The sequence below is a fragment of the Dufourea novaeangliae genome, unplaced genomic scaffold (assembly GCF_001272555.1).
Source record: "Dufourea novaeangliae isolate 0120121106 unplaced genomic scaffold, ASM127255v1 scaffold172, whole genome shotgun sequence".
Classification (NCBI taxonomy): Eukaryota; Metazoa; Arthropoda; class Insecta; order Hymenoptera; family Halictidae; genus Dufourea; species Dufourea novaeangliae.
In genome coordinates, this window is record NW_015374058.1 from 4,011,162 (window position 1) to 4,025,041 (window position 13,880).

At 34.5% G+C, this 13,880-nt stretch overlaps 1 protein-coding gene across 2 annotated transcripts in view; it reads right to left on the reverse strand.

Moving 5' to 3' along the window:
- Positions 1–7,722: 7,722 nt before the first annotated feature.
- Positions 7,723–13,880, reverse strand: part of LOC107190136 (wiskott-Aldrich syndrome protein family member 3) — a 63,700-nt gene continuing 57,542 nt past the window's right edge. For both annotated transcript variants that reach the window (XM_015578890.1, XM_015578889.1), the window contains 4 exons: positions 11,215–11,510; positions 10,241–10,551; positions 8,859–9,293; positions 7,723–8,299 (listed from right to left, as the gene is read on the reverse strand). In XM_015578890.1, coding sequence (XP_015434376.1) covers positions 8,118–8,299; positions 8,859–9,293; positions 10,241–10,551; positions 11,215–11,510 — 1,224 coding nt within the window. In that variant the 3' untranslated portion in view covers positions 7,723–8,117. The remainder of the gene's footprint in view (positions 8,300–8,858; positions 9,294–10,240; positions 10,552–11,214; positions 11,511–13,880) is intronic.

Sequence of the window (13,880 nt, forward strand, 5' to 3'; positions counted from 1 at the left end):
GTTGCTGGATCTTTTTGACGAACATATATACCAAACGGTAAGCATCGCGTAAACTTTAACAGTCAAACTTACGTAGTTGAATTACAATATTATCCGTATATCGATTGCAAAGGTAGGATTTAAGTTAATAAATTTATAAAAAATCCATTATTTCAATGACACAATAAAATATTTGAAGCAACTTACATATCTTGTATTCGTGCTGGTAGCAAGGGATGGTGAAAAGTTACTACAGTTACTCTACTGAACTAATCTACGATTACGAATTTTCGGTGACTATTAAAAAAAATTTCATATTCTATTTGTCTGACCACGTACACCCAATTCTACTTGCCTGACCACGTGAGGCGTTTATTTCACTTGTCGAAGCACTTATGGGATATAAATTTTTTTTTTACAACAAACAGTCTTGAATTTGGAGAATATATATATTACATATTTCGTCTGACGTCTCTAAAAGATGCATGTCAACAGCAATTATAACAAAGGTAACGTATAGTGACAACCCAGTCAGCCAAACTTGCAAAGCCAAATTTTGTCCAATGCGTTGGCAGCAACATATGCAGCAAATTGGCTTACGCAAATCTTGTTCCGGGTTTGCTCTCAATTTGACATAGGTCCTGTTGCAAGACTTCCTGGAATTTCCTTCACCATTTTGTAAGCTGGCGTTGCTTGCAAAACCCAAGTCAAATGCGGAAACAGATGGCTATGGTTTTTTAGGCAACTTTTGTCATTTAATGCTAGCAATTTCCTCGAAATTTATACACAATTGGTTATCAGGGAATGTGCAAACCTAAGTATGCGAGTCACAGCTAACGTTTATGTCGTAAATTATTTTATTCATGTAGAAGGTAAGAGGATCTTTGTTTTCGTTTCACTATCTTCCGTGCTACCTGATACCTGACTAGCTTCGACCTTTTGTGACAATAACCTTCTCCCCCAAAAGTAAGAATTAAGTGGAGAGGATTTACCCACACCCCGTCTTCTGATTTGCCAACTAGCGAAATACAGTAATGGGGTGTCAGTCGTTTGGTGGCCGTCGAACTGTTAACATGTGTTGGTAAGTCAAGAAGCACTGATGTAAGTACTCAACACCTCTAAACATTTAATCATTTCTAATCGTTGCTGACACTCTGATTTATTTTTTTATACTACGGTGATACACTTTAAACATTATTCGGTAGAAATTCATTCGATTTTTAAGAAATAGTTAATTTGATTTCGTAACTGTTCTCCAATAAGCGTCTACTGGTACACATATATTTAATTCTATTGTATATTAAACTACCATTTCATAATACTTCGATAATCAGTTAATTGTAATGCACCTGTGTTTGTTTTACAAAATTTGTAACAATTTTGTATTTTCTTGTTGGTACAAATCGCTAGATTAAAGTGAGCCAGAAATGATACGCCAGTTAACGGTCACTTGAAACGAAAATGTATGGAGCATTAGAGAAACGCAATTTATTTAATTTATTGCATAATTTAATAATGGCCAGTGACAGGATAAAATATTCTTTCGTTTCGATTTGAATAACTCAATATGACGTCGTTAGAAGGTAACAGAAAATTGGAAGCACTTGTATTTTATTTCATATTTCTGTCGAATTGATTAATATTTCTCATTTATAATTTAATTACTGATCCATTGTTATGGTACTATCAAAATTGCATTTCGATTATCACTTTCAATGCACATCTAAACACATAAGAAGAATACAAGAAGAATTTTATAAAATCTTCACAATTTCTATACTTCCAATATCTTGGATTGATGGTTAGGTACACCATGTGTGTAAGTAATTTTCAATACAATCACAAAACAATCGTTAAGTGTATTGGTATCCAAGCAGGTTGTTCTCTGTAGAAGATTAATTACTATTTAAGTACAGTGCGTACTCAAGTCATTAAAGTGTTTAAGTGTGATTACACATTTATAGTTAATTTTTCACACACATAATTTCGTTAAGACTTAAAGTCTGGAAAGGTCACATAAAGGTCACGTTCGGAAATGTGGTTGAATAATACAACTCATCTTTGCAAATCTTTCACGTAACAAAAACTTGTTCTTCCGTGTCACGCAAAATCGTGTGAAATTTTCTTTAGCAGACGTTACCTGTGATGTGATTAGGGCGGATCTCTACTCGCAGCAATCTCCACATGGTGAGACCTGGGTAATCGATACTATTTACTTTACAATTACAAACTGCATTGTACTTCATTTTTAACCTGCTGGAATCATGAAGAAAATAAATCTATGTTTATACATTATTCTCGAAAATTAATCTATAAAATTTCAAAACTGTATAAACAAACTCAGTCTATTAGTTATTAACAGTTGCACTGGAAATAACGAAAGTGAATTGGCTGTGACCGTTTTCATAAATTCCGTTGCAAAGTTCTAAGTAGGTTACTGCAATTATTCAGCATCGTATCAAACCAAATTTTTAGATATTATGTGCGTTCTTAATTTGAAAATTCAACATATTATTTATTCGTTGTATTTTTAAGGGTATAAGTCTTTGTGAAATATTAACATCTATAAAATCTGTGGTTCATACAGACATAAATTACACGATTAGTCTATCTTATAAAGGGTGTCTTAGCTAATTTGATCACCTCGAATAATAACTTAATATTGTAGTACACTTCATGAAAATTCGGCATCAAGGGTTACATCTTATAAGGTACGTGCCTTTTTTGTGGGTGGAGGCGTCAGAAATTTCAAGGTCATCTTGAATTTTTTAAACAGAATTACCTATTTTTTGTGCCATAGATCGATAGAGTATCAAATTCTGAGTAAAAATGTGTTTGCCTTCATACGTCCTAAACCTAATAGTTAATGAGATACTTATAAAATACTTTTTAATACGTACTTACTATCTGGAAGCTATAGGTGTTCGAACTGATACCCATCAACTTCAATACAGTGATTATTTTGTAAATATCTCGTTAACTATTAGGTTTAGGACGTATGAAGATAAATACATTTTTACTCCGAATTTAATACTCAATCGATCCATGGTACAAAAACTAGGTCATTCCGTTAAAAAAAATCAATGTGACCTTGAACTCTTTGAAATGCCTCCACCCACGAAAAAAGCACGTTCCTTATAAAATGTGCCCCTTGATGCCATTTAACTTCCACGCCTCAAAATGTTCATAAAATGTACCGTTTAGTCATTATTCGAAGTAATCAAGTTAGCTGAGATACCCTGTATTTCCTCTATGTTACTACATTTATACCATTTCCGAAGTTCAGTTGATCTAAAGAAATCCAGGAGTAGCAGTGTCCAATTAAAAATCCTCTGATGATTTATGAAAGTTTTTGATTTATTTGGCTCTGTACAGATTTGCTACAAATTTTTATTATTATTAATAATACCATCGTACATTTGTAATCATCGGTAGGGCTGTTACGCTTGTATGCGTCATTGTTCGACGTACTGCATTACCGGTACACGAATGAAAATATCGCTGTGAACGCAATGAGTTTCGGTGTACGCGGATCTAAACGTGTCCTCTTATTATCGTTACCGGGGGAGGGGGGGAAAGATTTATCTGTCCGTTATCGATATCAGGCAGAAAGAGACTTACGTTTACTTTTGCACCAGTGGAAATTCAAAGACCTGTTGAGCGAGTACGAGGTTCATAGTAGAAACCGGAAATGATCACTGTATTACGTTTCCGGCGATGGTGTTGAAAACACTCGGTTTCGATTAAGCTTTGGAATATTTGTCCTTAGAAGTCGCGATCCCGAAATGTTACCCTAATTTTTTAATGAACTTTAGCACGGTGACTGTGCTTCGAGTACTGAAGATAATAATGCCGACAGTTAATATTACAATTAAAAGTAGGAGACGTTAAAACTTTAAGGTTGGAAATATCTCCTCTGTATATTTAGTATTAATCGTCTAACCTCGTAATTAATGTCGTTAACTTGACTATTCGAAACTCTCTCGGTCATTGTGCGAAAGTTTATTAGAAATAGGAGTACGTCCTCGGGACCAACTTTCCTTGTTAGATAGATAGAATAGCTTCGCAATAATTTAGCACTTGATAGTTTGCTGCGGTAAGCACACGGGTCGACGAGTAATATACATTCATACAAACTTGCACGATACTCAAGCTTTTACAAACCGAACACACCTTCCTCCGTTCCGTCACGTTTACAAAATCCACGGATAAATACTGTGTCGTAGTTGGCGAAGTAGCTAGAGAATTCCTACCGTTCGAATCCTTATAACCTAACGAATTCATACCTCAAATTACTGACTATTATCTTAAAATCATGTAAATGTACACGTGTCGTTGCCGATGAATCGTACACTCAAATGCGAATCCGCCATCTTTCACCATCGTACACCACATTTTATACAAGATAAAACGTCGGCCTCGAACGCCAACGTTAATGAATAATTAAATATAAATTACCACTCGCCCGGTTCGAATCAATCGAACCATCTTCTCGTATTTAAAAGAAATATGCTAATTCGACCAGCCCACTAGTGGGCGGTTGGCCTATCCTTACACTGAGACGACGAAGACGAGACACCCCATTTTCGATTTTTTCTTTCTTTCACGAATTAACCGTTTCAGAAACACGAGGGATGAAACAGATCTCCTTAACATTCCTTGTCACTCGAACACATCAGATTATACAATAATCCTAATGATCTATACATATACCGACAGAGTGTTTGAGAAACTTTTCTGAATAATTTGTTAACACTTTTTGTAGATATCATTTAAATGAAAATATAATAAGTAAATGTGAAATTTATGCATTTATAGCGTATATCATTGTCTACAACTCGGGATAAAGCCCTTAGTGGAGTAAAAAAAATTTCTCTTTGATTCAAATTTCTGTAGAATAAACAAAAATATTATATTCGCATGAACATTCATAATTTAATTATAAGTAATGTCCTATATAAATAAGTGCGATTTTTTGGTTCAGAATAAGTTGAAAACAGATGTGGAGCCTGTTTACTTTTGAAACACTCTACGTAATTGTCCTTCTATAAGAAATACAGACAATGTGTTTATAGAATAACTTTTTAACATACCATTATTGTTTTGGTTGTCATCATAGAATGCATTGACAAAGTTTGTAAAAAGAGTTTCAAACTCTCTGTGTATGTAAGTGTATTTACACAGAATGAGTGGCACATTCCATTAATTATTTGCAAAAAAAAATCAGACAAAACATATAAATTGTTTTACTAACATAAATTAAAATGTATATTTATAAATTCAACATTCTAATGAAATCGTTTTTTCAAATCATAGTTCGTACTTTGTCTTGATACATAATTGCTAAGAATGTAACTAACTGTTTAATAGTTTTATTACATTACCAATGGTTTCCATTAAAATGATCAAATTCACATGACAAAAAAAAGGATCCATATTTGAAACACGTGCATAACAGAAAATCACATACTAATATGTTTTGAAATTAAAAAAGTTTCTATCTATGTATTATATGATTCTAGCTTATTTTCTTAAATCGTTATTTCTTCCCATTCTGTGTACACACATACACGTACATATTTTTATGTTATATGTATACATATATCTTATCAATATTCGTCATACCTCACCAACATCGATGCAAAATAAATCACAATCATTATCCTTTCTGCTTAAAATTGGCAACTGTGATCCTCACCGTAACAGTAGTATAACTCGCTATCATTAAGTTCCCTTCTCTAAACGCTAAAAAATATGAGTCCTCTCACTCGTTTGGTAATTACATTGTCCTTACTTCTAATAAACGGAGTATTTTGGTTTTCGACACTTTGCTGGTAAGAACCCTCGTTCTTCACGCATTGTCTGCGACAATGGAAGATCATTTGGAAACGTAGAAAAGACCGGAATAAACACCTGCCGTTACTCTCGTTGTGTCTACCTAGTCGAGCAAGCATACGAAAAACGTTTAAGGTACAAGTATTTTACAAAACTTATACACGAAGAGGAGAACAAAAATATTAGCTCTGCGATCTGACTAAATTCCGCATACAGTACGCATGTTCACATACAGAGTATATGTACAGAGCACTCGTTTTTAATCAAATATTAGGTGCATGCATATGAAATGTTGTTTTACTCCAGCCTGAATTATACTACAGTTGGAGAGCAAAAAAATAAATGAGATTTAATCCTTCATCTTTTCACATTCCACTATGGAGAAAGGAGAAACTCATTAAGTATATTTAAAGCTAATACAAATTGTACTTCAAGAAAAGTGAATCGTACAATAATGCAGAATTTCATACATTATACGTAACAATCACAATTTTTTTTGTCAACTGGAAGATATACTATATCTGTTGACTTATTTCGGTAATCTTTTCACAGTACATTCTTATTTTCTTTATGCATTTGATGTATATCTTTTATAAAGTTTTTCTAATAAAAAAAGCTACGAGAATTGTAGGAGTCATATAGAAATTGTTCTAGTATGATGTGTAAATTCTAGAAGTATGAAGCTTTATTCACGAAAACTACATTTTATATGCAGCAATCTAATAATTATTATACCTCCGGTCATATGATGTGAGTGGACGACAATAAATTTTTAGTCGCGAGCGTTATGGTTACGAATTTTTGTATTTTCCTTTAAGAATTACTACTGACTTATTTTCATGTTCTTGAATAATAAGAATAGTGTGAGTTTCATTATACACGTTATCTCTATATTTCAAATTACATTTTCCAAAGTTTATTAAGGGTACAGAATAAGTACACGGGAATACTAGTTAATATCAGATCTAATGACATTAAAGATATCTAAAATTGCATTCATTACAGAATTCTACTGGCATTAAATTAAAATTTTCTCATGAACAAAACAACGTTAAAGGCAAGAAAAAATTTATTCAAACAATTTATAATTGTAATTAGACATTAAAATTCCACTTAAACTATTCTATCTAATTAACAGTATTTAGAATATTAGAAATAACTTGTTTTGAAAAATGTAGAAATGCAATCAGTGCCAGTAAAATCAGTGAGTTTACTGTAAATTTAAAGTAAAAAGTCGTCCTTGTAATTATATGACCAGCAGGTAAACCATCAAGTGTCCAAACCAGAGGGTAAGATTCTCGTTCCGCTACACGGTATTAGCATTAGCATGGAATGTGCCGATCAGGAAACACTTCCGCTACAACCGACATCGAGTAATAATAGGAAGTCGACGCCATCTTTAATGTGCGTACCTTCTTCTAACCACCTGTCCTCTACTACTTTATCATCCTCTTTACCTTCGTTGAATTCCGCTTAAAAACCAGAGAATCGGAAAGACATGTAGTTACATATATTCCATAACATTTGTATGCTTTTATTTGCAACAGTGAAACGAATCCGAACTGCCTGTAACAAAGGAAATCTGTATACATGTGTACGTTCCTCAGATGACTCTAAACTCACAAAAACTTAAATGTTCACTATGCTTCGTAGACTTTCTCTTCTTATTTCACGTCTACCATTACTTCTCAATAGCGTATTTCTCAGTTAGACCCTAACGATTGCAATAAATAAAGTATTCCTGACTGACGAATTCCTAGAATCGTCCAGGAAATTCTAAACATTTCTTCGTACTTTTTCAGTTTACGTACATACTATCAAATTGAGCCTGTGGTTAACATAAAAATAACTTCCTCGATACACTTTATACAACAAAAATCATGTTTTTTTTTCTCGTTTAAATATTACTCTCCGTTACGAACAAACGAAAGTAACCCTGTTAAAGGCGACGAAACGGTGTACAACAAAATAATTGTTGTCCTGACAATTACGTTTATGCTTCTAATAATGGTACTACGTCTATGTAACTTTCTGTTACTTTTTCTCTGTACTAACCCAACTTAACGTAAACGTAAACCATCGAGTGTGAATTCGCTGGTTCTGATTCTACTTTCACGTCCGACAAGTCTTTCCCACTTGCTTCCAAACTTCCGACGAATTTCATGTGTCTTAAGCAATAAAGATTGCGATTACGTTGCCAATGAACGAAACGGAAAAGAAAAGAGAAGACAAGAAAAATTCGTCAGCCATTTGGTTTAGGTGGCGGTGGCGGTGGTAGTGGTAGTGGATGACAGCGAAGTTTGTCACGCGAGATTTGTTTCTTGTTCGCCCCATCCCTCGCTGTCGCACTCGCTTTCTGACGCTGAATCACTGTCGCTGAACTCAACGGCGACGCGTCGTGCCAATATGGACGCTACGTCGTTCAACGTATTCCCGCGTTCCACTTCCTTTTGCTCGATCTTCTCCACTTTGCGCAGTTTTATTCCTGAAAAATTATCACTCACAATTATTTTCTCGATAATTAATTTGATATGAAGCCAAACATGATACAGAATTTTTTAAATTATTACTGGTACTTTAAATAGTTTAAAATATGTATATGTATAGAAAATTCCAGTTTCGTACAATAAAAAAACTTAAATTTAACAGCTGAAAGATATGGTGTACATAAGTTTTTAGAAAATACATAATTCCCTTATTTTGCATTCCAATTCGTACTAACAAAATTTGATGTTTTAATATCCGAAAATGACAGAAGAATAATAATAATTATAATAATAGTAGCAGAAGAATAATAATTCAATTTTTAACTGCAAAAGAAGGATTCTAAAATATACTAAGATGCGCATATTGCCTATACACAATAAAATCTGTGCTTGTAAGAGAAAACAACATAAGTTGAGTTTGAAAAACCTCTGGGTTCGAAAACAAGTGACTTAAATCATTTTGCCTTACAATCACAGAGTTATCCCTGACTAAACAGACTGAAACGGTGGGGAGCTGCCGAACGGTAAACTTTATTAAACGAATTAGAGTATAATTACCGTCTCTAATTGCTTTAAGTAGATCGTTTCGTGGATCGACAAGGGGGATGTTCGGATTAACGGGCTTCCTCAATTGCCCGTCCACGTTATTCTTCAGAGGTTTCAGGGGTTTCAGCTTCGGCGGATTGGTCGCTATCATTCTAGCAATGTCGCCGTTGGTTAGGGGTAACGGTGGCGTCGGTCCATTAGTAACAGGTGGCGGTGGAGGCGGTGGAGGCGGCGGGGGCGGGATATTACAGGGCGGAGAAATAGGTCTGGGCGGTGTGGGATCCGGGGTTGGGGGTGGAGGCGGCAAATCTTGGGGCGCTGCTGGATCGGTTTCATCCGCTCCGATTTGCGTTGAATGATTTGGCGGAGTAGGCGTGGAGTGGTGACTTGGTAATGGACTGTTCGAACGACTTCCACTCCTGTTCAATAGGTGCGACGGTATAGAACCTAAAACACGTGAAAATGGGGGTAAGTCGGTGCCGGGAATGTAGCTTTAGTGTACTGACTGCCAAGCAACTTCTTAAAAGCTTCTTTAGGAACCACTTCAACCTTTTTCATATTTCATTCTGTCAAGAAGAAATTCAGAAATTTAGAGGTCCCTACTTGAAACAAAAAAGATAAGTTACAATCTATGGATGTTATTAGGCTTCAACTTTCAGATTTATAGAGTCTAATCGAATATACAGAAGGGAATCCTTGCACTCCTGTTTTAGTCGTAATGTATAATGAATAAATACAGATTCGAGTCAATTCTTTAATGTGAATTTGATTTTGTAAGGCATATTTTAATGGACTAGGGTATAATTTTCAAAGAATATATAATGTAGTAAAAAATGTTGAAACAACTCTAATCATTATCTGTGAATAAAGAAAGACTAAACAAAGAAATCGTGAGTAATAAAGCGTTATGAGACAGAATCTTGAAACTAATAACACTTTAAAATTTCTTCATTTTTTGCTGGCACTATATTTCTAACTCAATTCTTTAACATGGCAGTTAAATTCTTTAATATGGCAGTCAGTGTATTATAGAAATATAAAGGGTGGTTCAAAGAGAAACAAACGCTTAAAATCTCATTAATCAGTAGTCAAGCACAAAGATCAAAATGGAAAAAGATTTGTTAAGTTAAAATTGAATAAAAGGTGCATTAATTTCTTTTATGTATAACTTTTTCATTACGTTTTACACGCTTGAATGGCATAAGTACATAAAACCCATAGTCTAATCGAATTTAAAAAACAAAAAAACCTTCAGTCTCTTAGCCCTAATCATTTTTGTGTTCCAATTTATTTGAGTATAAAATCACTTACTAAGAAAAATTTTGTTTTAAATGAAATTTAGTTCTGTTCGAAACACCCTTTAGACGAAGTGACGTTTTAATATGTTAGAATACCATTCATAGGAGGTGGAGACATAGTTTCACCAGGTGGCGGAGGTGGTGGCGGAAGAGTATCCCTGCTGGTACTCATCGACCTTCCTCGAGTCGGTGTATTATTAGCAGAGGCTACGGTAGGGGTTGAATTGCTAGAAGTATTGCTTGGTGGAGCTGGTGGTGGTTGCGATGGCCGCGATCTACCGCTCCTACTTGGGGTGCTCTGGCCACCAGGACTCTGATACGTCTCGCTACCCGCTTGCCCTTGTCCGGGACCATAGTGTGAGCCGTACAGATTGTCTTCATAGCCCTGAGTTGCGTAATTTGCTGCCCTGTAATTAAAAAGTGTGCATTTCATTATTATTAGTATGGTTTTATTCGTTATGTACTAAACGCATTCATCTAGTTGGTAAACTTCTATTAAGTTCCTATGATCGTAAATTGGACTATAAATATATGATTTTTCAGGAACATCTCGTCGCTCTAGTTCTTAAATGTTTTATCTCCACTACGTCCTAAACTGAGAAAACTGAGTTTAAAGTTTACAAAGTTGATTATTACAGAAGCAGAAAAGTAGTGAAATAATCAAACACACTATAATATTACCTACAGAATATCTATTACGATATTCAACAAAATTGTATCTTACTATAAACATAAATTTTTAATTGTTGTTAGTATTTGGAGATACAACTATTAAAGGAAAAAACTTTCAAAGTTTCTGAGTTAGGACTTTAAAGAATATTTCTTGCTTTCTAGGTTGAATGTTCTTTATACTAAGGTGAACTTGAATTCTTCGGACAAATGAGACGCGCGTAAATTGATTAACTAAATATTTTTCAAAATAAAGTTAGAACAGTTAAGAACTCGGGCGATCATCTGTAGATGTTCATGATACATCATGAAGAGCAATCGACAGAAAAAAAAACTCTGAATATGATTTAGATTCATTTCTTAGTCATCTCAGTCTAGTTATTCGCTGATATTTTACAAACCTATAGTGATCGGAGGAAGGAGGGCTGTACAAATGTTGCTCCTCCGGCGGATAACTTCGTCTAAGTTCGATGCTGTTTGGCCTGGGCGGCCGTGGTTCGGTCATCACCATGCCCAGCAACGATTCGTCGGGTATGTTATGGGGTGCCCTGTATTGGACACCTTGCGTCGGCATAATGTACTCCCCATGCCCGACAGCCAATTGTCTTTGCCTTTCTCTCGTGTTATGTGGCTGCCTTATACGCTTCTTGTGCCTGCCGCCGCCTCCGCCGCCACCCTCGTTCCGAGGCCTATGCGGCTGTGACGTAAAAATAGCTTTTGTTAAATGTTTGTCTTACTTGATTGTCGCGGCAAGAGTGCAAGACAAGCTTAATTTCATCAGTCAAGCATGACTCGGTAGTTGATCCAATATGTTTTATGTATTCTGTATTGAATAGATGCAAGTAGCAAGAAATCTAGAGACTTTTAGGATAAGGCTTTCTGTATTTGCTTTTAAAGCTTTTGGATACCAGCCGTGTCCTTTTAGAAGAAGCATCCCAATGTTTCTCTTATACTGATTTTGTTGGGAAAATAATACAACAGAAAGATCAGTCATAATTGATGCAAGTACTAGTAGAGTATCGGTGAACCGTTTCAATCCTGATGTAGGTAGCCACAAGTAGTAGTGATGAGCAGTTCGAACAGTCCAAGCTATGTTTGATCTTTCAAGGCGTTCAAACGTGTTTAAACCAGGGACTTCTACCGAAACGTAAAATCTAAATCTTCTACCAAAACGTATTATACCGGTATTTTCGGTTGAACCTTCGCCCTATATAACCCTATATACGCCCTACCTTATAGAAACCAAAAAAATACCGGTATTTATTTCGGTTTTCGGTAATATATCGGTTTCAGTATAGCTTTGATGGCATAATACCGGTATCGAAATCATACCGGTTTAAGTCCCTGGTTTAAACACCTAACGAGGAAGTTGAACAGTCCAAGCCAAATCTGATATTTTCGTAGTATTGAAATCGAAAATCACGTTCGAACTTTGTGAACTGTTTGATAAATATTTCAAACGTCAAACTCTCAAGCCACTGCAAACTTATCAAAAAGTTCAAAATGTTTCGTCAAACTCATCGAAAATTCTAAATGCGACTTTGAACGTCACGCCAATATCAAACTCGACTTGGATTGTACAAACTACACGTATTTATAAAAAATCAAACATTTTTGGAACTGTTTGTTCTCGGACCAACCATTAGTTATAGTAATGGGGAACAGTTGGAATACTTCTAACACAGGAACACATCTTATACTCGAAAACTTCAACAGCAGGTATTGTGGATGCTTTGAATCCTTTCGCTGCTGAGTGTTTGGTAAATTGTATGCCACGTGTTGAATTGATAGTAAAACTCTGTAATAGAGACAGATCTGAGATGAAGTTTTCCACTAGCTGTCCACTTGTATTTGGAAAACAAACGTCGAGAACCTTTCTCTCACGTAAATATGTATATATGATTAGACTTAAAAAAGTAAAACTTCATATTACTGATATTTTATATTTGTAAAACTTTATATCATTGATATTTTATATTTTCATCGCTTTCTTAATGTTATGTATAGAAATTGCGATGAATCGATAGGTGAAATTAATCGAGGAAAATTTTAAATATGTATAATCTTACTGTATATTTTTTATTCGACGTATATTATAGCACAAAAGAGCGTTTCGATGTTTGTATAATTAATTTTTTAAATTTGTTCAGTAAATAAACGTGACTGGTTTGTCTATTTATTACACACTGTTTCTACTCGCGCTATGGTGTTATCTATTTTTCGCAATAACTTAAGGCAAACTGATAGATACACGATAGGGAAACTGATAACACATTTGTTAGTATTACAACATGCAGAAGTAACAGGTAATAGATTATGGCATTAGTCAGAGGCGGAGATAATTGCAGTTGTCGTGTAGAAAGTTTTAGACGTGATTTTTCGGAAACAAAGACGTAAAAAAATATTTTATATCGAATTTTCGTTTGATTTTAAACTTTTTTACTAAACAGAAAAATAAAAACTATTTGGTTGACGAAGACCAAAGAATTTGTTTATAATTTCTGAACGTGACAAAAACATACAATATGCAAGAGTTTCAATACCGTTTATCATTTGCATAAAATTTTAATGGTCGGTTGTTCTAAATAAAAATTTACTAAATAATCGAATTAGTTTAAATTGCAGAATTGTTATGGATAGAACAGAAATAAAATCTAGTTACATACGTTGAATCGTAATTTTATACCACAAATTAACTTATCGAACTTATAATAATTTTTATACAGACAAAACAGTCGTGTTAACATATCAATAACGAAAGAACGAATATTTTTCCATAAATTTTCATAATAGATTATTTTAAAATTTCACGAAGCACAGGATCAACTACCGAACATGAACGTTTGTAGGAAATAAAAACATTTCGAAACATTACACAAAGATAGAATATATTATGTAACTCCTCAAAAGATTCAGTGATAAAAAAAACCTTTGCAAGCACTTCGCAGAAGTTTTATTTCCCACGTATGAAACATGACAAATCAGAAACAAAATAATAATCTTGGAATGACTTAAGGTCACGATGTTCCGTTATCGATTGCAAGAGATGACTCGTGAGAATGATGAG